The 24,521-nt window shown below is 47.6% G+C and overlaps 2 protein-coding genes and 2 non-coding genes across 5 annotated transcripts; 2 read left to right on the top strand and 2 right to left on the bottom strand.

Moving 5' to 3' along the window:
* Positions 1-2,008: 2,008 nt before the first annotated feature.
* Positions 2,009-3,465, bottom strand: ZG16 (zymogen granule protein 16). Its single transcript, XM_019987142.2, has 3 exons — positions 3,411-3,465; positions 3,096-3,228; positions 2,009-2,399 (listed from the first exon to the last, which is right to left on the bottom strand). Exons 1-3 carry the CDS (start codon positions 3,463-3,465, stop codon positions 2,084-2,086), a joined length of 504 nt encoding a protein of 167 aa, XP_019842701.1. The 3' UTR covers positions 2,009-2,083.
* A 7,881-nt stretch (positions 3,466-11,346) lies between these two features.
* LOC139179838 (U6 spliceosomal RNA) lies at positions 11,347-11,453 on the bottom strand. Its single transcript, XR_011564193.1, has one exon. It is a non-coding gene; the product is annotated as a U6 spliceosomal RNA (small nuclear RNA).
* Positions 11,454-12,597: 1,144 nt separating this feature from the next.
* Positions 12,598-12,670, top strand: TRNAG-UCC (transfer RNA glycine (anticodon UCC)). The gene has a single exon. It is a non-coding gene; the product is annotated as a tRNA-Gly (tRNA).
* A 7,164-nt stretch (positions 12,671-19,834) lies between these two features.
* C25H16orf54 (chromosome 25 C16orf54 homolog) lies at positions 19,835-22,651 on the top strand. Of its 2 annotated transcripts, none has more exons than XM_070779912.1 (2): positions 19,835-20,117; positions 20,733-22,651. In XM_070779912.1, exons 1-2 carry the CDS (start codon positions 20,091-20,093, stop codon positions 21,387-21,389), a joined length of 684 nt encoding a protein of 227 aa, XP_070636013.1. In that variant the 5' UTR covers positions 19,835-20,090; the 3' UTR covers positions 21,390-22,651. The 2 variants fall into 2 exon arrangements, with proteins under 2 accessions (XP_070636013.1, XP_070636014.1); XM_070779913.1 differs by having other exon boundaries at positions 19,842-20,064.
* Positions 22,652-24,521: the final 1,870 nt, after the last annotated feature.

Consider the following 24,521-nt stretch of genomic DNA (forward strand, 5'->3'; position numbering starts at 1 on the left):
ATGATGGTTCCACAATCTGTGAATACACTAAATACCTCTGAAAGGCATACTTTAAAAGGGGGAATTTTGGACTTCCCTGGTGGTGCCCTGGCTAAGAATCCACCTGCCAATGCAGGGGACATGGTTCGATCCCTGCTCAAGGAGGATTTCACATGCCATGGGGCAACTAAGCCCACATACCACAACTACTGAAGTCCATGCACTCTAGAGCCAGGGCTCTGTAACAAGAAAGGCTACCACAATGAGAAGTCCGTGAAGAACAAGGAAGACCCAACCAAAAAATAAATAAAATTTTTTTTAAAGGGTGAATTTTATGGGTCTTCCCTGGCCAGCCAGTGATTAAGACTTCGTGCTTCCAATGCAGGGGGTGTGGGTTCCAACCCAGGTTGGGGAACCATGCCAATCATCCCACATCACACAGGGGCTCAGTCAAAAAGTGGGGTGAATTTTATCTTATGTGATTTATATATCAATAAAAATATAGTTGCATAATATTCCATTCCATGGACTTGAGAGAAATAAAGGCATTTTTATAAGAAACAGACTAGTCATGAGTTTGTATCATGCTAATATTTCTTTATAAAATTACATATACATGACTGTTATTTTTGTCTAATTGGGAAAATGTGACCGAAATTCCCTGGGATGTGAATAAACCTATTGGGAGCAATGAGGAATCACCACCACGAGCACAAATATACAAACAAAAAACTGTCAAAAATTTGGGACCGAGAACTAGAATTTCCAAAGCAACTACATACCCTTAAATCCTTGCTGAATATGTCCAGTCCCCTAATGCTTCCCCTGAACTCTAAGCAGCCCGTTCAGTCCACAGAAACATGATGGAAAATCTCCACCCCAACCCCACCTCCTGGAATACCCTTTTGTTTTGAGGGTAAAATTGGCAGCGTGGGCTTCCCTGGTGGCTCAGTGGTGAAGAATCCGCCTGCCAATGCAGGAGATGCAGGTTCGATCCCTGGGTTGGGAAGATCCTCTAGAGAAGGAAATGGCAACCTACTCCAGTATTCTTGTCTGGGAAATCCCATGAACAGAGAAGCCTGGCAAACTACAGTCCATGGGGTCATAAAGAGTTGGATACAACTGAGTGACTAGACAGCAACAACAGTTGGCAGAGTAGAAGCTGTTGAGGTGGTGACTTCCGGAGGAAAGAACTGAGGTCTGAGAGAGCTGAGCATGGACCCCAGGACTTTCGTGTAAAGGTGGGAACTAGGATGGGGTAAATAGCCAGAGTCCTTGGCAGGCACTCGGGCTAAACTTTGGGAGTTGGGTGGGTTCTGGGAAAAAACGAAGGATGATGAACCAGGCACCCACAAACAGTGGGTGGGTTGAGGTCAGGAGAGTGAGGTGACAGCCTGTCGGTGGAGAGGCACTGTCTCAAGAAGACAAAGGAGGAAAGGGTTGGAGAGTGAAACATCTGGAGTTTTGGCGATAAGCCACGAGTTTGGCCTTACCTTCAGCCTCCAGTTTGGGTAAACACTTGAAAAAAAAGAATCAGTTCAGGCCAGAATCTTATCTCTTCTATATTTCTAAAAGTTATCTCAACTGAAAATACTTTTGTAAAATTTAGTTATTTGGGGCTGTGCTTTGTTGCTGCACTCTGACTTTCTCTAGTTGTGGCGAGCCCTGGCTACTCTCCTGTTGCGGTGCATGGGCTTGTGGGCTTAGTGGTTGTGGCGAATGGGTTTAATTGTTCCTCGACATGTGGGATCTTCCCAGACCAGGCATCGAACCAGTGTCTCTTGCACTGGCAGGCAGACTCTTAAGCACTGGACCACTAGGGAAGACCTCATCTCCTCTTGATAAATTATGAAGAAAAGCTCAGGATTCTTTCACCTCTCTCCCTCATCCTCCCACTCTTCCCCAGACTAACACACAACAAGTAGCCAGAAATGAGATTCGCACATTCCTATCCAGAGTCAAGAGGTGCATCCCACTAGCTGTAGTCATGCCCTTTTATTGTTTGTTGTTTTTTTTTTTAATTGAGACATGGTGGTTTTTTTAATTGGATGGTGGTTAGTGGTGAGTGGGTTCCCAGGTCCCCATTGTAGGGTTGCGGTGCAACTCAGCAGCTCTCATAATCAGAGGGGTAGAGGTCCCAGTGGAAGCCGATGGCATCAATAAGGGAGCCAGCTCGGCCACTGATGAATCGTAGCACAGTGTTGGGGTACAGGGGGACAGCGTTGAAACTCGTGCCTGTGTCTTTCCCGAAAGACAGGAAGCGGAACTTGTCCGTCACAAAGACCAGCTTTCTCAGGTAGGTCTTGTACTTTCCCGACACCTGGACAATGGATTCCCCAGGGTAGAGAAAGATCTCATCCAGGTCTCCCGAGGTGCCACCCACATAGTCGCTCCACACCGTGCCGTAGCGCACCTGGAGACTAGGGGTGGAGTGAGGAGGGAAGAAAGGGAGACACTGAGTAAGGTGATCAGAATACAGGAGCTGTTGGCCTACAGGCTGAGACCTTCAGACTAGTTACCGAGGTAACAGCCCTGAAGAGTGTGAGGGTTGGATGAGCCCTGGAAGGGCATACACAGAACTTCAGCTCCTCATCTTGCTGATGATCAGGCTCACAGAGGGAAAACAGCTTGCCTGGAATCACCCAGACAGTAAAAATCAGAGCTTGCCTTTGGAGTCTACATTCCCATTGGGCCCCCACCCCTTACTTGAAAGAAGAAAAGGTTTTGTTTTTTTTTTCCCAAACATCTGAAAGGCCCCCACGAGGGGAGAGACTTGTTCGTGCTGTGCCAGGCTCCAGTGTCAGAAGGACACATGTTTGGGGAGAGGCATCAAGCTAGAGAAGGAGGATGCCAGGTGGGATTTAAACCCCTTGGGTGGGGGTAAACTAGACAATGCCCAGGTCCCTCAGAGTTTAAGGTATATGATTTACTCAAGATCACACATGTGGGAGTCTTACAGGTTTCGGCAGCACAGGTCTCAAATCCAAGTCATCTAATAACTTTTCTATATCATGTTATCCCTGTGACTTACTGATGTGACCCAAAGTGACTGAGACCTTCCTAATTTAGTAAGATCCTAGAAGGTCGCCAAAGCACAGAATCTCGAAGACGCTTACCCTACGATGTAGTAATTGCTGACTCGAATGCGAATGGCGGTGATGGGGCCATCCAGCTGGTTTCCAGACTGGGAGAATCGTTCTCCTCCCCCACCTCCATATTCTCCACTGTAGGAGGAGGCCCTGGGCTGAACTGGAGGGAAAGGAGGAGTTGGGGGCAGAAATCCCCTGAGAGCTCAGTTTCTGCCCATCACCCCTCTTCCTCCCACAACTCGGTTCCAACCACCCCAAGTCAGCCTCTGAAAGCCTTGGCTGCTCGCAGTGCGGGCGCCTGTCTTCCCCTGATCTGTCCTGGACTCCGGGCTTCTCGCTTACTCTCTGTGGCAGAGGCTGAGGCACAAAGTAGGGCGAGAAGAGCAGCAGTCAACATCCTGGGGCTGGAGTGAGAAGAAAGGAAGTGAATAGTCGCCCTTATCCCCTCGAAGGCCATTTACCCAGGTGCCTCTGACCTCCAGCTGAGTCTTGGGGTTCTTGGTCCTTCAATGCAGACCTCATCCACTCAGTCTTGGGGTTTGAAAGAACTGCCCATAGTCTCTAGTCCTGTTCATCACAGATACTATCTTATGTGTCCTTAATCCCTCTCCCTCTCCCCTGTCTGGCTACAACCAACCCTCCTCTTCCCTCCCAGGCTAGATCAATCCTGACTTTCTATCTGGATTAAGCTGTGTCGACCCCTGTTCCCTCCTAGCACAAAGCAGGAAAGGAATTTTCTAAAGAAGTGAGGGACTTCCCTGGTGGTCCAGTGGTTAGGACTCCGCACTTCCACTGCAGGGAGAACAGGTTCCATCCCTGGTTGGGGAACTAAGACCTAGAAGCCACATAGCAAAGCCAAAAAAAAAAAAAAAGTGGAGGACATCTCCAAATTATAGAGATGGTTGAGTTCATCAAACCAGGAGTCTGAGAAAAGCCTAAAGGAAGTCGGGCTGGGGTAGATTGGCCCAGCTTGTGGGGCATCTGGGGCATAGTATAAATTCCTATGTTGGTCCTTTTCTCAAATTGGAAAGAAAGGAGCATTTTAGAGCATTTATCTGTCACTTGGAGAGTGAACACGGTAATAGAAGAGACAGCCAGTATCACCATCCAAGCAGTTCTGGTGGAGATGGGATAGCCCAAGAAGTTTGAGAAGGAGCTGGAATCAGCTCAAGATATTAGATCCCAGGTGCCTGGTCTATTTGTCATACCTCTTTCTCTGCTAACACAAATCTGGCCATGGGTGTATCCCCGGTGTCTCCAGCCCTACAGTTGAGATCCAGACATCTTTACACCTAAGACTAGCTCCGATTCAGATGCCCCGGGTAGTTGACACCCAGGTCTCTCCTGCTGCTCAGTCTAGGAAGTCTCTTCTTCAGCTGAGCTTGAATTTCCCCCTAACTCAGATCCAGGAATCCCTGTCACCCCTTAGCCCACACCTCTGTCAGCCCTTACCTGGCAGTTTCAAGTGCAAAATAGCCCCCCTAGAAACTTCCAGATCTCTTATACCAAGTCCAAGCCCTCCCCCTGCTGTGTGAACCTCACCTGAGCAAACACGACCAGACTCCTAGGATCAGTTGTCAGGCAGGATCTGGAACTTATCCTATCCCAAGGGTTACAGGTGGCAGGGTGGGGCCAACTCTGGGCCAAGGCCTAGATCTCAGGAGAGGCAGAATAAACTTGAGAAAAGATCACCAACCGAGAGACCAGCAGCTGTGTGCGGGCAGCACTACTCATCACCTGGTGCTATCCGGGGTTCTCCCTCCCCTGTTTGATTTCTGCTGGTGCCCTTACCTGCAATCTGCCCTCTCTCAGGATAAACATTGCCCTCTCCAGGCATTTGAAATATAGACTCTCTTGGAAAGGGATCACACTCCCAACACCTTATACTATTTGCTGGGCAATTTTTTTCTCTCCTCTCATATTTTATATGAAAAAATTCAAAGTACAGAAAAGTTGAAAGAATATACAGTGAACATCCATATGCTCACCATGTAGATTCTGTCATGGTTAATTTTTTTATTAAACTGAGTCAGACGAAACAAAGATCTACTTCATTAAAAAATAATTTTATGTATTTATGTTTGGCTGTGCCGGGTCTTCGTTGCTGCACCGGCTTTTCTCTAGTTGTGAGGAGCAGGGGCTATTTTTCGTTGCAGTGCGCAGGCTTCTCACTGCAGTGGCTTCTGTTGTTGCAGAGCACAGGCTCTAGGGGGCGAGAGCTTCAGTAGTTGCTGCAGGAGGGCTCAGTAGTTGTGGCTCATAGGCTCTAGAACACAGATTCAGTAGTGATGACAACGCATGGGCGTACCTGCTCTGCGACACGCAAGATCTTCCCGGATCAGGGATCGAACCCATGTCTTCTGCACTGGCAAGTGGATTCTTTACCACTAAGCCACCAGGGAAACCCTCTCATGGTTAATATTTTGTTGTACTTTCTATTTCTTCCAACCATCCATCCTCAATCTGTCAGCCTCTTCACAAACTTTTTCTAAGAAGAGTGACTTGAGGCAACACCTGCAGATCCCCCTCCCCGGAACAGATAGTCAGTTTAGTGGGCAAATGGGAAGCTGAGGAAGAAAAGCAGACAGGACCTCCCCTGGGGGCCGTGCTGGGCCCTCAGGACTTCTGGCACCATAGCTGAATCTGCCTGGCACTATAGCCCACACAGGGCAAAGACTCCCTCCTGTGGGTCTGAAACTTCCCACAATTGGTGTCATCGATTTCTTCTGTCAGCCCTTCTCTTCTGGGACCCCTCCAGGACTCGCCCTCTCACCCACTGAGGTAACAGGTCAGAAGGACAGAGGCCAGGGAGGGACTGGAACCATTAGCCTCGGTTATTAATAACCAGGAGCCCAGCATTCAGAGGACAGGCTCACCATCTGGTGCTGAGGACCCATCCCAGGAAACAAAGGAGCCCCACCCTGGGGAGCCGGAAGTAGGGCGGGGCTCCTGGTGAGGAGATTCCGAGATCTAGGAGGGCAGTCAAGGATGAGCTGTGTGATCTCCCTTCTCCAACCTTCTGCGTGTCCAAAACAAGCACATCCTGGTGCCCACTTTTATCTCATTCCAGCCATTGTGTCCTCTTATGGCTTTTGTCTTTCTTTCAGTATTTATTGTTTATTTGGTTGTGCTAGGTCTTAGTTGTGGCATGTGGGATCTTTCCCTGACCAGGGATTGAACCCAGGTCCCCTGCATTGGGAGTGCCAGAGGCTTAGCCACTGGACTACCAGGGAAATCCCAGCTTCTGTCCCAGCAAGTGCAGCTTCCTTGTACTTGCCTTGCTCTCCCGATTCTCTCTCCTTCCTTTAATGTCTTGATCTTCGCCTGACATCTCCTATCCCAAGGTTTTCTCTTTATGTTCCCTCTCTCAGTGCCTTTTTCCTTCTGTTCTTCTCTTCCTTCCTTGTCTCTTTGTCTCTCCCCAACTCTCTCTCTAACTCTGCCCTCACCCCTCATTATCACCCATTTCTTTCTTCTTTAATAGGGGCACATCACACAGTCTGTGAAAAAAATACTGGAAATCAAAGATGGCAGCTCAGAGAGATCTGAGCGGAACACCTTGGGAAAACTCCTCCGGGACCCTCAGAATAATCTCTTACATTGGTCATAGGTTCATTTTCATGCACCCACCCCAACAATGCTGTGATCCAGGGTCTCCTCTCTGCCTGCAGACTGGGTTCTGGGTTCTGGGCAACAGTTCCTTAGCACCCTCTCCAGCATGACGGAGATGCCCTTCCTCCAGTGGGAGGGGTCTCAGGGTTCATCCTCTGTCCTCCTGGAGACAAGGAAGGCCCCTGTGTAGCTGATGCAGGTAACTCTAGAGCTTGCTCTGATGCTGCACCTCAGGAGCCAGAAGGAAGAGGCAGAGGCCATGGAACACCAGGCCCCCCTCTGCTTCTACCTCATTAGCTCCCCTTTGAACTCTTTCACATTTAACCCACGTGCCAGCTGGGGACCTACCTGTCCCAGTCTATGAGCAGTGAAAGGCACACCTGCCCTGGTCCTATAGACCAGGAAAGTCCAAAGCCTTCCCAAGCTTTCTGCTCTCCCAGGCAACTTACACTCTGTCACCGTCTCCTTCGCCCCCTTAGCAAAGCAACTCACTCAACACATGTTTATGGCGCATCTATAGGTTGGAGGCACCACCCCAGATGTTGAAGAGATAGCAAGGAGGAAGAGATTCAAATCCCACCCCTAAGAGCTTCCACTCCAGTGAGCGCGTGCATGAGTGCTAAGTTGATTCAGTCGTGTCTGACTCTTTGGGACCCTATGGATCGTAGACCACCAGGCTCCTCTGTCTGTGGGATTCTCCAAGCAAGAATACTGGAGTGGGTTGCCATGCCCTCCTCCAGGGGATCTTCCCAACCCAGGGATCCTTCCAGCGGGGGTGGGTGGGTGTTGTCAAATGAACAACGACATCACTGTAGGAGGTGTGCTATGAAGAAACCGTCAAATCAGAGTGAGAACATGAAGAGGGATAGGGAGGCTGCTTCTCCAACTTGGAGGGTTCTCTGGTCCGTAACATTTGTGAAGAGACCTGATTGAAGTCATGAAGAGAAATACAGCTATTTGTGTGAAGAGTGGACCAGGCAGAGGGAACAATGAATACCAGAGCCCTGAGCAGGAAGCACGTGGGATGGGGAGGGCAGGGTGGCTGGTGGTAAGTGAGGGAAGCAGGTGGGAGGCAAGTTCTGGGCAGTAGCCAGTGGGCAGAGGATTCAGGGAGAGGGAGATGTGGTCAGAGGTTTGGAATCTTTCCGAGAGTGAGGGGAGCCACTGAAGGGTTTTGCCTTTCAAAAGCGTTCCTTGCAGGACTTCCCTGGTGTTCCAGTGGCTAAGACTCTGAACTCTCAATGCAGGGAGCCTGGGTTTGAACCCTGATCAGGGAACTAGTTCCTACAGGCTGCAACTGAGCGTTTGCATGTTGCAGCTAAAGATCTCTCACGTCTCATTGAAGATTGAAGATCTTACATGCTACAACTAAATAAACTAAATAAATTAACTTTTTTAATATTAAAAAATGTCTAGTGGGCAAAGGTGACTCTGCTAAGTTGCAAAAGGGGCTTCTACCCCCTACCCCACTGTTCTTCATGCCCCACACGTTGCCCCTCAGTGGCCTACAGTTGGCTCATGTTGCTCCAGCTACTTAACATGCTCTCCTCTTTCTACCCACCCAGTACCTTCTACCCTTAGGACAGTCTGCAGTATCACCACCACCACCACCACTGCAGCCACTCCGTGCGCCCTCCGCCACAGCTTCTCTCCTCAGCTCCCTTCTCCCAGGCTCTGAACTGAAATCAAGCTCCTTTCTCTGACCTCCAGCTGTGCTTCCTCCATCACTTGTTATCGTTCAGTAGCTCAGTCATGTCTGACTCTGCAACCTCATGGACTTCAGCACGCCAGGCTTCTCTGTCCTTCACCATCTCCCTGAGTTTCCTTAAACTCATGTCCACTGAGTCGGTGATACCATCGAAACAGCTCATCCTCTGTCGTCCCCTTCTCCTCCTGCCTTCAGTCTTTCCCAGCATCAGGGTATTTTCCAATGAGTTGGCTCTTCACATCAGGTAGTCAAAGTATTGGAGCTTCAACTTCAGCATCAGTCCTTCCAATGAATATTCAGGACTGATCCCCTTTAGGATGGACTGGTTGGATCTCCTTGCAGTCCAAGGGACTCTCAAGAGCCTTCTCCAGCACCACAATTCAAAAGCATCAATTCTTCGGCTCTCAGCTTTCTTCACAGTCCAACTCTGACATCCGTACATGGAAAAACCATAGCTTTGACTATACGGACTTTTGTCAACAAAGTGACCTCTCTACTTTTTAATACGCTAAGTTTGTCGTAGTTTTGCTTCCAAGGAGCAACTGTCTTTTAATTTCTTTTAATTTCCTCCATCACTAATATCGTTCTGATTCGCCTGCACTGTAATTTACCTGTTTTCGTGGACTCTTCTACTGAAACGGGAGCCCCTCCCACAGCAGGGACTATGAATCCACCTCTGAATCCTGGCTCCTGCATCTTACCTGGTCCAGACCAGGTGTCCTCCAGAAAGGACTGTCAAATGCCTTGGCTGCAGCGAGACTCCTAGGAAGTGTACCCCCCCCCCGCCCCCGTTTCTTCACATAGCTAAGCCTTTTTTCTTGCAGGGAGGGCATGTGGGTGTCCTTCAGTTTCTCATTTACAATTCCTCTGGAAAAATTCTGTATTCAGAAGAATACTGGGTGTAAAGGCAGAATTCTGTGTTGAGGTCCTCCATTCAATACTTCTTAGTTGTGTACATTTAAAGAACTCACTTCATTCTGGAGAGCCTATATTTCTGCATTTACCAAATGAGAAAAAAATCTCCAGATCAACGCAAATCCTAAAGTACAGTGTTTCTCAAACTGTAGATCTTAAGACACTGGTGGGCCATGAAATCAATTTAACAGCTCAGGACCAGCATATTTTAAAAATGGAATAGAAAAGAAATGAAGAGAGCAGAGCATGTAACAAAGTTAAATACTGTGGGCTTTGGGGGAGCTTTTTTGGCCACTCGGCTCGGGGAATCTTATTTCCCCAACCAGGGATCAAACCTGCACCCCCTGCAGTAAAAGCGTGGAATCTTAACCGCTGGACCACCAGGGAAGTCCTTACATTGTTTTTTGAAATAGTGCAGTTAAACACTCTGCATGTGTAGTGGGTCACGATATAAAATGTTGCTTCCTGTTATGAAATGTAGTAAAAAAAAAAACTTGAAAAAAAAATGATATCTACTTCTGTCAAAGGGTAAGGTTCCTGTAGAGTTCATTGATATAATAATGCATTTGGTTGAAAATTATCAGGCTAGAAGTCTAGACCCTCTAGGGCAGTAACTAAAGTGGCTCTAGATTCAGGTAGGTAAATGTACAATGTTAATAATTTTTAAAAATTGAGATACAATTGACATATAACATTATATTAGTTTCAGGTATACAGCATCATGATTCAATATGTGTATATATTACAAAATGAGTTAATCACTTTCGAAATCAGAAACCTATAATAATGTACCAAGAATTTGTGGACAGACTGCTGTATTATGAAGAGACATGCGTTTAAAGCCTGATTCCAGTTTTCACTCTTTTCATTACCTACTGAGCCTCGGTTTCTTCCTCTGTAAATTGCAGATAATGAGATCAACTTTTGGCAATAAACCTGGCACATGATCTGTACTGAGTAAATGTGTATTCTCTCCCTTGAGAATTTCACAAAACATGGCCTTCCTTTTTGATCTCTTCAAGATAAAGATGGTTTAGGAGGCCATATCTTTTTCATCTGCAGTTAGCTTTATCTTAAAGCTTGGCTCAACTTGAGTTTAGATCCTGGAGATCTTGTCGAATGCATCATAAGACTGCAAAATAATTTTGTGTAAGTTGGCTTGAACAACTCAAATTAAAGTCACTTGGGAACCTGGTTTTAATTTTCTTTTATTGAGCTATAATTACACAGTAACTTTTTTTTTAACCTGTTTTTGCTTTCTCTTACTGAATTGCTTTATCCACTGCAACTTTTTATTTTTCCCTTTGTTTAGTTTTTTGTTTCCTTTAATCTGTTTTGCTCCTCTTCACAAAAATAATCACTCTCCAGAACGTATAACAATATAGTATTCAAAGGGATGAAATCCCTGTCCATCTGAGTTGTAAATCAGCCAGTGCTCATATATGCTGGATAAGTTGCTACCTATGTGGGAGTCATTCCACCACAATGCCCTCTTTCTTGCTTTGTGTCAGAAAGAATTCAGCTAAAAATAGGAGCATGTTTGGTTTCCTTGACACATCACATGAGGTTCAAAGAGTCATCTGCGCTCATGCGTGATGTGTTCTGCAAATGCATTAAGACAGAGATACTGTGAGGTGCTGGTGAAGAGTACAGTGTTGGCATTCAGCCACCATTGCTCAGATGGTGTGTGCCCGGGGCAAGTTACTCATTTATTTATTTTTAAACAGGAGAAAATCAAAGTTTAATAACACGTATATATGGGAGAGAGTCAGAAAAAACTGAGTAACTCACCAAAGTGGCTGTAGCCCTGCCAGCCTCATCTAAAGACAAAAGATGTTAAGGGTGGGGAGAGTCAGCTCTGGGAGGTGACCAGAAAAAAAAACACGGTAAACAAGGAGCCCAAGCCAGTCAATCTTAAAGGAAATCAACCCTGAATATTTGTTGGAAGGACTGATGCTGAAGCTCCAAGTAAACAAGGGTGATTGTGATGCAGGTTTAAACATTGTCTTCTCTGAAGATAAGAATTTGTAGAGAGTTGATAATAAAATTATGGAATGCTTTACGAATTTGCTTGGCATCCTTGCACAGGGGCCTTGCTAATCTTCTCTTTTTTCCTACAATTTTAGTACATGTGCTGCTGAAGTGAGCACCTGAGGCAAGTTATTTTACTTCTCTCTGCTTCTGTTTCCTCACCTAAAAAAAAGGGTGATAACCGTACTCACCTCTTACGACTCACTCCAGAACACGGCCTGGTGCATGGTGAGTGCCAAGGAAATGTTTCTATATGAATCAAGAGTGCACTAGTAAAACAAATGTCTCGTGTTCTAAGGAGGGGCTCCATCCAGTGGAAATGAGAAAATCCTAAGATTCCTAATTACCCCTCACGTTTTAGTTACACACCTAAATCATATATTTCCAGCATTCTGTATATACGCCTTGATTTTGTTCTTTTCCTTCCCAGTTGAATACAGTGCAGACCAACTGCTCATTGCACATCCAGCTGAGAGTCATTGATTTTAGCATCCATGTGCTCACATGCTCAGTCGCTTCAATCATGTCTGACTCTGCGACCCTATGGACTGTAGCCCGCCAAGCTCCTCTGTCCATGAGACTTCCTAGGCGAGAATACTGGAGTGGGTTACCATGCCCTCCCCCAGGGGATCTTTCCAACCCAGGGATAGAACCTGAGTCTCCTGCGTCTCCTGAATTGCAGGCTGATTCTTTACCGCTGAGCCACTGGGGAAGCCCCATTAGCATCCACAGTACTTAGTATGTCTCAGCTTTGTCCCTATTATACCAAGGTCATGAGATCTTGCACGTTTTCTCTAGTATCATCACTTTTTCACGTCCACTCGTTTTATGTAAGTGAAGGCAAAATGGTCAACTAGCCACAACTAACCAGACACACAGGCTAAAGTAGCTTGAACTTCATGTGATCAAAAACATTTATTAGGTCACTTGGAAAATGGAACTGGAGTGTCCCACCTGGAGGGACTCACAGCCTTATGAGGGGATGTGGGGATAAAGGAATGTATAATTTTCAGAGTGCAGTGAATGAGAACAGTGGACGGGCATATGGGGATTCAGCCGAGGACAGAGAAGGAAAGGATCTCACCTGTGGCCAGGAAAGTGTGGTCACCGATGATGGGGTAGCAGAAAAGAGAGGAGCTGGCTGAGGTCCATCCAGCACAGCCACTTATCTTGGGCAAATTACTTAAAGTCTCTCTGGACCATCATTAATAAAAGAAGGATAAGATCTGCTTCATTAAAAAAAATGATACAAATGATGGCACTTCCCTGGTGGTCCAGTGGTTAGGACTCTGCATTTCCACTGCAGAGGGCATGGCTTCAATTCCTGGTCAGGGAACTAAGATTCCAAAATTGGATGGCCAAAAGAAAAAAAAGATACAAATGAACTTATTTACAAAACAGAAACAGACTCAGATATAGAAAGCAAATTTAGGGTTGCCAAAGGGGAAAGGGTTATGAGAGATAGCTTAGGAATTTGAGATTAACAGATATACCCTATTATTATAAAATAGATCAACAACAAGCCTCTACTTATAGTACTTATCTTGCAATGACTATAATAGAAAAGAATCATTTCATCGTACATCTGAAACATAAATCAACTGTACTTCAATGTAAATAAATAATTTTTTAAAGAAAAAGACCCACTTCAAAGGGTTATTGTTATTATTTTGGCTGCACCAGGTCTTAGCTGCAGTGCTCGGGATCTAGTTCCCTGACCAGGGATGGAACCCACGGCCCCTGCTTTGGGAATGCGGAGTCTTAGCCACTGGACCACCAGGGAAGTCTCAAAAGTGTTATTTTAGAGGATTAAATGAGATAGGAAAATGTGCTCAGTAAATTGTGAGGCACATAGAAGACGGAATTAGTTATAGCCAGGAGCAGTGTCATACGAGGAATAGATAGTTGAACAGGGTAGGATGGTCAGTGGGGGGGAACTGATCATCAAACAAAGTGAGAACCTTCATTACAAGAGGACAGTATCAGGGTAGATCAGGAGGCAGCCGATGATTATCCCCCAGGCAAGCCGTGAATGGAGCCAAGAGCAGACCATGATATTCATGATGACTAATCTATCCTTGCTGGGGTGGGGATAAGCGGCAAAGGGGGGCCAACTCCACTCTGGGAAGCTGAGAATCAACAACGAAGAGAGCTGGGGCTCCTGCCAAAATCCTCAGCTTCTTCATGGGAGAGAGGAAGAGATTATTGGCTGATGGGGGGTTGGTGGCATTGGGCAGGACCCTAGGGAAGCAGTGAAAGGTTTGGAAGAGGCACTGTCCAGAGGGGAGAGAGAGTTGCCCAGATCCGTGTTAAAGGGTGACTAGACGCACTGACTGATGGGTTGTTTGATTTTCTCCAGTAGGACAAAGGACAAGTGGTTGTATTAGTTCAAGGGGAAAGGCTGGTAAGGGCTGGAAGGAGAGGGGTTGAAGCAATTCACAATGATGTCAAGTTTATAGAGGAAGCAGAGTGAGGTCAGGGAGGGTGGGTAGTCAGTGATGGATTTCTGGATGTGGGCACCAGGAAATAGAAATGTCAATAAGCTGGACCAGTGGGTGGAGCGAGAGAAAGGGGAAGCTCAGAGCTTGGGGAATCTGATGGTCAGTGTAGAGCAATCCTTAATGGTAACAAGATTTAAGGTGGTCCCTAATGTGAAGAGGCAGATTCTTCATGGTCTTGAAAGATAAGATGAGAAGAAAGTGCTGAATGCAACTCCTTATGTAAAGTATCTAGTATTATCACCGCAACAGCCCTTCAAGTTGAGGATTTGTGAAAAATGAAAATTCAGACACAAATGAAGAAGATTGCCAAGTCCCTCAGAAATATTTGCCAATAAAGGTTCGTCTAGTAAAGGCTATGGTTTTTCCTGTGGTCATGTATGGATGTGAGAATTGGACTGTGAAGAAGGCTGAGCGCCAAAGAATTGATGCTTTTGAACTGTGGTGTTGGAGAAGACTCTTGAGAGTCCCTTGGACTGCAAGGAGATCCAACCAGTCCATTCTGAAGGAGATCAGCCCTGGGATTTCTTTGGAAGGAATGATGCTAAAGCTGAAACTCCAATACTTTGGCCACCTCATGCGAAGAGTTGACTCATTGGAAAAGAATCTGATGCTGGGAGGGATTGGGGGCAGGAGGAGAAGGGGATGACAGAGGATGAGATGGCTGGATGGCATCACTGACTCAATGGATGTGAGTCTCAGTGAACTCCGGGAGTTGGTGATGGACAGGAAGGCCTGGAGTGCTGCGATTCATGGGGTCGCAAAGAGTCGGACACGACTGAGTGACTGATCTGATCTAATCAGAATTATTAAGATGGGTGGTGGTGGTTTAGTCTCTAAGTCGTGTCTGACTCTTACGATCCCATGGACTATCCTCTGTTCATGGGATTTTCAGGGCAAGAATACTGGAGTGGTTTGCCATTTCCTTCTCCAATTAAGATGGGAAGCTCGGGTAATTTCCTGGTGGTTCGGTGGTAAAGAACCCACTTGCCAATGAAGGCCGCTTGAAGCTGAAACCCAGAACTCTGATTGCAGTAACATTATTTAAGAAGGAGTCTTTGGGTTTCAGCCAGGATGGGTGACATAAGCTCAGCAGGACGAGAGCGCGGTTGTCCTCCTCAATGCCTGCTCATGATGCTCTTCTAGCCTGAGGCTGGTGGCCTCCACATATCGCCCAGGAGCCAGGTTCACTGAGGTCCTCCGCAACGTGGACGGGGAAGGTGTGGAGTTGACATTGCCGGAGGAACATGAGTTATGAAGAGGAGAAGTGGATGAACTCAGCAGTTGTAAATTTGGCCACCCACAGTTCCTCAAAAAGTTACCACAGGACTGAGAAATTGTACTCCTAGGTATATACAGAAGAGAAACTGAAAACATATGTCCACACAAAAACCTGGACCTGAATGTTTCTAGCAGCTCTACTTGTAATAGCCAGAGTGGAAACAACCCTCCCAGGAAAGGATGAACAAAGAGTGGTACGTTTCACGTTTCTTGAAAGTTCGCTTTATGCCACTTCGCTTTTATGAAAGACCTACGATAGTACCTGTTTTCACTAGCCTGAAGAAATCTGAAGAGGATTTTTGCTTTTACAGTAAAAGGCGAGAGTAATACTGTGTCTCTTTTGTAGCGAGTGGTTATAGAGGCAGCGCTTACCCCACGCCTGGAAGTGGCACAGTCAAGCTCCTTCCCGGAAACTACACTCAGCGTTCAGTCACCATAGTCTTCAATGCTTGTGTGTGAGCATCTGTGCTTTCTCTCTGTTTATTTTTTGCATCCATTAGTAAGATACATCCTAAGATAATGACTTCCTTATTTTATGCCATTTCAGTTTACGAAATGCTTCATAGGAATGCTCTACTTTCAGATAGAGGGAAAAAAAACCTAAATATTCTATGCTGGAATATTATTTATTCAGCTATAAAAAAGCAAGGAAGCATTGCTTCATGCAATAGGATGGACAAACCTTGAAAACAGTATGTGATATGAAAGAGGTAAGACACAAAAGGCCACAAATTGTATGACTGCATTTATATGAAATATTCACAACAGACAAATTCATACAGAGAGAAAGCAGATAGTGATTGCCAGAGACTGAGGGGAGGAGGCGATGGGGAGTGGGTAGAGGGTTTCCTCCTGGGGTGATGAAATGTTCTGAAATTAGATGGCTGTGATTGCACAATTTTGTGAATACCCTACACACCACTGAATTGTATGCTTGAAAAGGGTGAAATTTACCATATGTGAATTGTATAGCTCAATAGAAACAATGATAAATAAATAAGCTTTGACCACCCAGTGCTGCTTTATGGAGACAGTGTAGCTGTGAGCAGTGAAGTGATGTATCCAAGAGCCATTTGCTACCCCTTGGCATCAGGATGGGAGAGCTGGAGGAAGAATGAACTTGGATGGAGGAGTTTTCTAGAACCAGGATACAAGTGAGTCCTCCAGTTGGATCTCAGGTGACTAATGACCCATAGAGTTAGTATTCCTTTCTGATGAATGGGGCAGTGATGGCCAGGTATGTTGTAAAGGACATGAAGTTTGATGTTTTCTTAAGAGAGTCCACTTTCACCAGAATAAGGCTAAGTATGGTCAGGCTCAGTACACATAGGAGTTGGGGAAAGTTGTGGGAGCCTCTTCAGCCCTCCCTTCTCCTGGAAACATCTGGTGGGCTGCAATGCATCAGAAGATGTAGGTTCAGGTATTGACCACTGAAAGCCGCAGACTGGAATATACCTCATTGACTTTCTTAGGGGCACCATGGCAGAAAAATAGGGCCCACAAAAGCCACCACATGGGCAGGAGCCCCACACATACTCAGCTCAACTGATTGCTCCTTCAAGATCCATCAGGTCCAGTTACCTCCAGATGGGGCTTCTGGTTAGAGCTGCAGAGAACTGTTTTTGTGTTTTGTTAAATACTTATTTAACAGGTCATAGCATGCAGAATCTTCTATCTTCATTGCGGCATGCAGGAGCTAGTTCCCTGACCAGGGATTGAGTTGGGGCTTCCTGCATTGGGAGCACAGAGTCTGAGCTACCGGACCACTAGGGAAGTCCCTTTTTGTTTGTTTGTTTTAATATCAATGGCTGGAAACTTTATGTATTTATTTGCCCAATGGCACAGTTTACGAGGGATCTTAGTTTCCTGGCCCGGGATCAAACCTGTGCCACCTGTAGTGCAAGCACCAACTCCTAACCACTGGACTGCAGGGGAATCCCCATTTTAACAGCTTTTAAGTCTACAGTGCGGTAGCATCAAGGACAACCGTATTGCTGTGCAAACATCACCATCCTCAACCTGCAGAACTTTTTCATCTCCTCAAACTGAAATTCTAGACCCATTAAACACAAACTCTTCATTCCCCCTCCTCCCAGCCCCTGGCAACCACCAGGGCTCTTTCTGTCTATCGAAGTTTGACTACCCTAAGGGCCTCACGTGACTGGAGTCATATAGTGTTTGTCCCTTCGTGTCTGGCTTATTTCACTCGGCATGATGTTTTCAAGGTTCATCCATGACGTAGTATGTTTCAAAAGATCCTCCTTCTATTTTAGGCCTAAATAATGTTACATATAATATAAACAATATTTTTAATATAAACATTTTGTTTATCCATTCATCCATCAATAGACATGTGAATTCATTTGAGTTATTTCTTTTAGCTATTGTGAATAATGCTGCTATAAGCATTAGTGTGAAAATGTGTTTGAGTTTCTGCTTGTAATTCTTTTTTTAAAATTTACTATTATTTGTTAAAATACTTATTTATTTGGCTGTCCCAGGTCTTAGTTGTGGCATGTGAGATCTAGTTCCCTGACCAGGGATTGAACCTGGGCCCCCTGCATTGGGAACAAAGAATCTTAGCCACCAGGCCACCAGGGAAGCCCCCGCTTTCAATTCTTGTGCACATACGTAGATATAACATTGCTGGACATATGGTAATTCTATATTTAATTTCTTTTTTTTTTTTATATTTAATTTCTTGAGGAACCAGTTAAAAGAAAGTTAAGCCTTTCTGTAAGTGATGAAAAACAGTTAAGAATCAAAACAGCCAGTTTGATACCCTGAGAACAAACAAACAAACAAAAACATACCTGTTTTTTCTGGTTTTTAATAATGTTTTCTCTTCGAGTGGGCTTCCCAGGTGGCTCAGTGGTAAACAATCCGCCTGCCAAGCAGGAGCTGCAGGTTCAGTCCCTGGGTCTGGGAAGAGCCCCTGGAGGAGGAAATGGCACCTCACTCTAGTATTCTTGCCTGGAGAATTCCATGGACAGAGGAGCCTGGTGGGCTACAGTCCATGGAGTCACAAAGAGTCCAACACAACGATAAAACAACAAAGTGCTTTTTTTTTAAACACAGATTATTCACAAGAAAACAGATAAAACAATTTTCAGCTTTTATTTACTTGGAATATATTTTAAAAAGAAAACCTTTTTAATGCCATGAATACGTGTAACATAAAATTTACCATCTTAATCATTTGTACATATCCAATTCAGTGGCATTAAGTTAAGGTTTTATTTTAAAGTTTATAGTCTCATCCAGTTCTAATCTCATTGGGTTTCACACAGGTCATAAGGCACAGAGCCTTGGGACTCTCTTTCCTCCTACTCTCATCCCTGCCACATTTTGTACTCCTTCTGGCCCTTCCCTCAAAACCACGAGGACAAAGAAGTCTGAGTCAGGCTGCCTTTGTGACCATCCTTTGTAATACACTAACATTTCAACATATTTTTGGCAGCCCTTCACCTTAAATGGCTGTTATTTTGCAAAATGAAATATGTATTCCTAGGAAGTGTTGTGCTGTATACAGGTTGTATGCCAGAGAAGGGATTTATATCTATAATCCCCCCGTCCTCCGATGGACATGAGGCGTAAGACTTAGGGCACAACATGTAACTTGTTTAGGGCTTATCTGTCCTCTATCATTGAGGGAGTTGAACTAGACATTCTGTGAAAGGCTCAAAGTCCAGGAACTGATGATGCTCTCCTTGACCCTCAGTGCTAAGGGAAAGGAGCCGAGATGGCAAATGTTCACTGTCTTGGTGGTTGTTGCTCAGTTGCTCAGTCGTGTTCGACTCTTTGTGACCCCATAGACTGCAGCACGCCAGGCTTCCATGTCCTTCACAATCTCCTGGAATTTGCTCAAACTCATGTCCATTAAATTGGAGATGCCACCCAACCATCTCATCCTCTGTCACCCACTTCTCCTCCTGCCCTCAATCTTTCCCAGCATCAGGGTCTTTCCAATGAGTCAGCTCTTCCCATCAGGTGGCCAAAATACTGGAGCTTCAGCCTCAGCATCGGTCCTTCAGTGAATATTCAGGGCTGATTTCCTTTAGGATTTAACTGGTTTAATCTCCTTGCAGTCCAAGGGACTCTCAAGAGTCCTCTCCAGCACCACAGTTCGAAAGTATCAATTCTTTGGTGCTCAGCCTTCTTTATGGTCTATGGTCTCACATCCCTACATGACTACTGGAAAAACAGTATACAGACATTTGAGTATACAGACATTTGTCAGCAAAATGACTTCTCTGCTTTTTAGTATGCTGTTGAGGTTTGTCATAGGAGCAAGCATCTTTTATTTTCATGGCTGCAGTCACCAGCCACAGTGATCTTGGAGACAGGCCTAAGCACATTTTTTAACCTGGATCTTTCCCAGAAGCCTGCCATTTTTGCTACCTGAGTCTCACCTCATAGCTATTTTCCAACTGAAACTGGGGCTACGTGGTCTGAAGAAAAGGAGATATATGTCCATGAAAAACATGGAGAAGGTAGGGCAAGCAGGAGGGGGGTGGGGGCAGATAGCAAGAGCGGGATTGGGGGAGGGCCCAGTGGGCAGGGCAGGGCAGGGCCACAGCAGCCACCTGGGAGCAAGTAGAGGGGGCCACCTTGGTGGTTGGGATGGGCTCTGTCTCTCTTTCTTGGCTTCCGAGTATGTGTTCTGAGGTCTGGGGGCAGGCTATGGGGTGACACCGAGTTCGGCAGAGCTACTGCCCATTCCGGCCCCACCCCTTGCCAGGAAACGCCTCCCCGCCGCAGTGACCACATCCCCCCAGCAGGTTGCCTGGGAAACGCTCCGCAGGGGCTGGGGGATCCAGGGCACAGTTGCCCAGCAACAGGTGGTGCCCTCCCTTCCGCCCTCATGTGAGGCAACTGTCCAGCACCCTCTGCTCACACAGGGAAGAGCGGCTCCGACGGAGAATCAGGAGCCCAGGACCCACCGCCTGAGGTGAGGAGCATAGGAAGCCCCTGAAGATGGGGGACCAGGGGGACCGCCAGGAGGTGAGCAGAGACAAACAAGGGAAACGGGGTCGGGCAAGACTGGGCAAAGCCAGAGAGGTAGGGACAGGGGTAGAGGTGGCACCTGAGACCTGGCACAACAGCAAACCCAGGGGAGCCTGCAAAGAGCAAGACCGGCTCCAAGGAGGGTTGTGAAGGCCAAGGAGCACCCAGGGTGCCGGAGCTGGGCCCACACACAGGGGCAGGGCTGGGATAGGTCTCACTTCCTCACCCGGCACTTCCTCTTCCAGGCAAGACCCAAGCGGGGCTGAGACGGGAGGAGAGGAGCCCTCAGGGCCCTTTGAGTTTGATCTGAGGCACCCTGAAGTCTGGGAGGAAAATACAGCTTCCAGGAAGGGCCTGGGGCTTCTGAGCGGGAGGGCCTAGCTGTAGACCCAGGTGGGCCCTGACCCTCTGGCTGTCTGGCTCCTTCCCACCCTTTCTGGGTCTCCGGGCTCCACTGTCTGCGCGGGTCTGTTTCTCGCCCAGATGTCTGGGAGCCCGGCTCCCCTCTGTCTCTCTCCTCCCCGTGTTCACACACCTGCGGCCCCCCTCTGTCTCTCCTGGTGGTATCAACCTTGTCTCAGGCACTTCCTCTCCTGACTGCTTTTTCCTCAGATGCCTCCAACCCCACAGCCGCCCTCAGTGCAGACGGAGGCCTCCTCATGGGCCCCGCTGCCCTGCGGACCCTGCATCCCCATCATGTTGGCCCTGGCCACTCTGGCCGCTGTCTTCCTCCTGGCCACAGCTGTGTTGGCCGAACGCCTGTTTCGCCGCTCCCTCCAGCTGGACCCCAGCATCCGCGCACCCACCCTCGTGTGGCGCCCCGGAGGAGAGCTATGGATCGAGCCCATAGGCACGCCCCGAGAGCGCTCTGAGGACTGGTATGGCTCAGAGGTCCCCCTGCTGACGGACCGTGCCCCAGACCCGCCCGCCCAGGGGGGCACCTTGGAGGCACGAGCGACAGCCCCACCCGCCCCCTCACCCCCACACTCCCCTCCCAGCAGCCTGGTCCCCCAGACCCCACCCAATGCCCGAACCCGGAGCACCTTCTGGGGCCCCCAGGTCTGGGAGGAGAGGCCCCAGGCCCCAGGCCTGGTGAGCTGGGCTGAGCCTGAACAGAGGCCAGAAGCCAATGCATATCCTGGGAGCCCCCAGGCTCGGAGGGTGCGGCCAGGAAGCCCTGATCTTGAGTGGGGCCTGCAGCCTCGGGTCACCCTGGAGCAGATATCAGCATTCTGGAGGCGTGAAGGCCGAAGCAGCGTGGGTTTATGAATCCCCAGGGCCTGCCTGGAGGACTGGCCTTCCAGAGACCCTGGGGAGAGGCCCAGCCTCAGAGGGATCTTAAGATCCTGAGGCTCCCAAGACCTTGAGCTGACACCTGAGGTCCCCTTAGAGGAATGCCCATCCCAGGCCTTTTACTTGTGGATTTCGGTTCCCCTGGATCTGGGCCTGGAAGGCCTGGATGTGGACAGAGCCTGTGCTTCCGCAGGAACTCAGTGGTGTCTTTGCTTAGCTGCTGGGGGCTGTGGCGCAGAGAACTGGATTTGGAGCTGTCTCTGGTGACTCAGGCAGTAAAGAATCTGCCTGTGATGTGGGAGACCCAGGTTCGATCCCTGGGTCGGAAAGAACCCCTGCAGAAGGAAATGACAACCCACTCTAGCATTCTTGCCTGGGAAATCCCATGGACAGAGGAGCCTGGCGGGCTACAGTCCATGTGGTTGCCAAGGGTCTGATACAACTGAGTGGCTAACACTGCATCAGAAGCTGCCAAGATCACACTTTGGATTAAGAACTCAAGGTACCAGACAGGAAGGAAATAGCGTCAACACAGCGGCGTCTACCCTTCTTCTGCTGACCCTGGAGCGAAGGGTCCCATAGATGCTGAAGAACAGACTGTGGTGATGACGAGTGCCAGCCACTAGCAGGAGAGACAGGAATTCAGCTTCCCAGGCCCCCATCATCCCACCAGAGCAACACATACAGAGAGATCAACATCCAACAGAGCATCTTATTAGATACAAACTGTGGCTTTGGCCCCCAGCTGGTGACAGGAGGCCCTCTCTTGCCTGCAGTGGGATCTGCAGTCTGAAAAAGGCCAGCAGGCAGCAAGTCCTCTTGAGGCGTCTCATCTTAGCCCTCTGGATCTTATCCCTCCCAATCCAAGGAGAGCTGAGTTTGGTCCAATGCGGAAGGAACGTTCTCCTGGAACAAGGCAGCTCCTAAAACAGCGTCCCTGGCCATCTTCCCTCCCAGCTTGCTAGCCAGAGCTGCCCCAAGACGGGCTTACTTATAATGTTCCACCCCACAAAAATGGAGCCCCCATATCTGTATCAGCTGACCTCCCCTTTGGGCATGGGGCCAGGAGTTGGGGGTGGGGTGGGGGCAGGCTAAGGAATTTCCATTCCCTGGGATCTGACATCTCAAACCTCAGTCCTGAATGTTAGGATTTCTGCCATATCAGTCGACCACCTGTACTTTATATTTTTCTTTACACATGGCTTACTGTTTGCTTAATAAATTTATTTTACAAGGAATCTGTTGTGTATCATTTCTGTAAATGGAAAACCAAGTACCACTGGCCAGAAATAGAAGGTTAAACATGGAAATAAATACAATGTAAACAAAGATATCAAGTTCTAAGTAGACTTGATTTCCTGCTGGAGGCATTGACCTAGAGATTTGCCCTTTCTTTGTTAAAAGGATCAACAGTGTTGTTGAGTTGATAAATCCTGTCCAACTCTTTGCCACTCCATGGACTGTAGCCCGCCAGGCTCCCCTGCCCGTGGGATTTCCCAGGTAAGAGTACTGGAAAACTCTTGCCGTTTTCTTCTCCAGGGGTATCTTCCCAACCCACGGATCGACCCAGGGATCAATCCTGCTTTGGCAGGTGGGTTCTTTCCTCCTGAGCCACCAGGGAAGCTGTCAGCAGTGTTAGAAAAGTAGCAGACAGTCTAGGGCCATCCTGAGACCTGCCTCCAGACGACAGCCCTGCCCCAGGAGCAGCCATCCTGTGCGACTTAAGGCCAGGAGTCCCTCCCCCAAGTTCATCCACACCCAGGAAATGCTGGGGGGTAGAGGCCAACACTCTGCTCTTCCTGCCTGGAGGGCTGGGGAGCCTCCCTTCTCACTGCTTGGATGCCAGAAGTTGGAGGAGCAATCAGGGAATCAACACCCCCTCCTCCCCTCCCACCTAACACTCATCCTGTCTGTGTTCCTCCCAGCCTGGCCCAGGGGGTGGAGGAATCAGACTGGACCCCGCCCTCAGGGAGCTCTCAGTCTCTTGAGTAGCAGGCGTGGGGGTGGAGGGAGGTGAGATAAGACCGGAAGACACTAGTGATACAAGATCAGTCCCATCTCTGTCACTCACGATTGGCTAACAGTGTCACTTCTTGTCACCATCAGCTAACCAGACTGTGTTGTGGAGACTCCACCCACGAGGTGTGAATGGTCCCCCAGGGAACCGAAAGCTCAGAGCTTAGATGCCTGTGCACCAAGGGCTCAGCCGAGGGACAAGCCCCAGTGCTCCGATCTGCTCTATCACCTGCTCGCTTGGAGAAAAGTAATTTTTGTATTACTGGGCCTCACATTCTTTCTTGTGACACAGAGAGAGTTGTAAGTTAAACCAATGCTCTTTTGGAGCTCTCCTAGCTGTGACGTCTAAAGATACAATATAATGAAAAATGGACTCATACACTCACGTGTGGATGAATGGCCTCTCCCTGAGGCAGAGTCCAACTTGCTGTCCCCAAAATCTCCTTCATGTCCCCAGACCCAGAGCAGGATCTAAAATATAGCAGAAGCCCAAAGAAAAGGAAATGGGAATGACTGTATAGATAGATGGATTAATAGATGCATTCATTTTACTCTTTCTCTTTTTCCTTTTTTTTTTTTGGCTGCGCTCCATGGCACATGGGATCCTTGTTCCCCGACTAGGGATAAAACTCACGTACCCTGCCTTGGAAACCTGAAGTCTTAACCACTGGACCACCAGGGAAGTCCTCCTTTCTCCTCTTTATTTTGAACCTCTCTTCATTTTTAACACTGTCTTGTTACTTTCTCATGTTGAGTCCTTCCTTTACACCTTTCAGCATTTAAAATGTACTTCTTCAGGACTTCCCTGGTGGTCCAGTGGTTAAGACTCTGTGCTTCTAGTGCAAGGGATGCGGGTTTGATTCCTAGTCAGGGAACTAAGATCCCACATGCTATGTGGCCAACAATTAAAAACAAATAAACAAAACCATAAAAATAAAGTGTACTTCCTGAGTGGTCCTTTACCTAACAACTCTGTAGTCTTGAGTCAAGTTCTAGAGTGTCTGCTCACTCTCATTCATAACAGCTGGCTTCCTCTTATGTTTTCTAAGTTGGGGCTATGAACTCAGCTTCAGCAGGGCCTTATCCGTGGAA

The sequence above is a fragment of the Bos indicus genome, chromosome 25 (assembly GCF_029378745.1).
Source record: "Bos indicus isolate NIAB-ARS_2022 breed Sahiwal x Tharparkar chromosome 25, NIAB-ARS_B.indTharparkar_mat_pri_1.0, whole genome shotgun sequence".
Lineage (NCBI taxonomy): Eukaryota > Metazoa > Chordata > Mammalia > Artiodactyla > Bovidae > Bos > Bos indicus.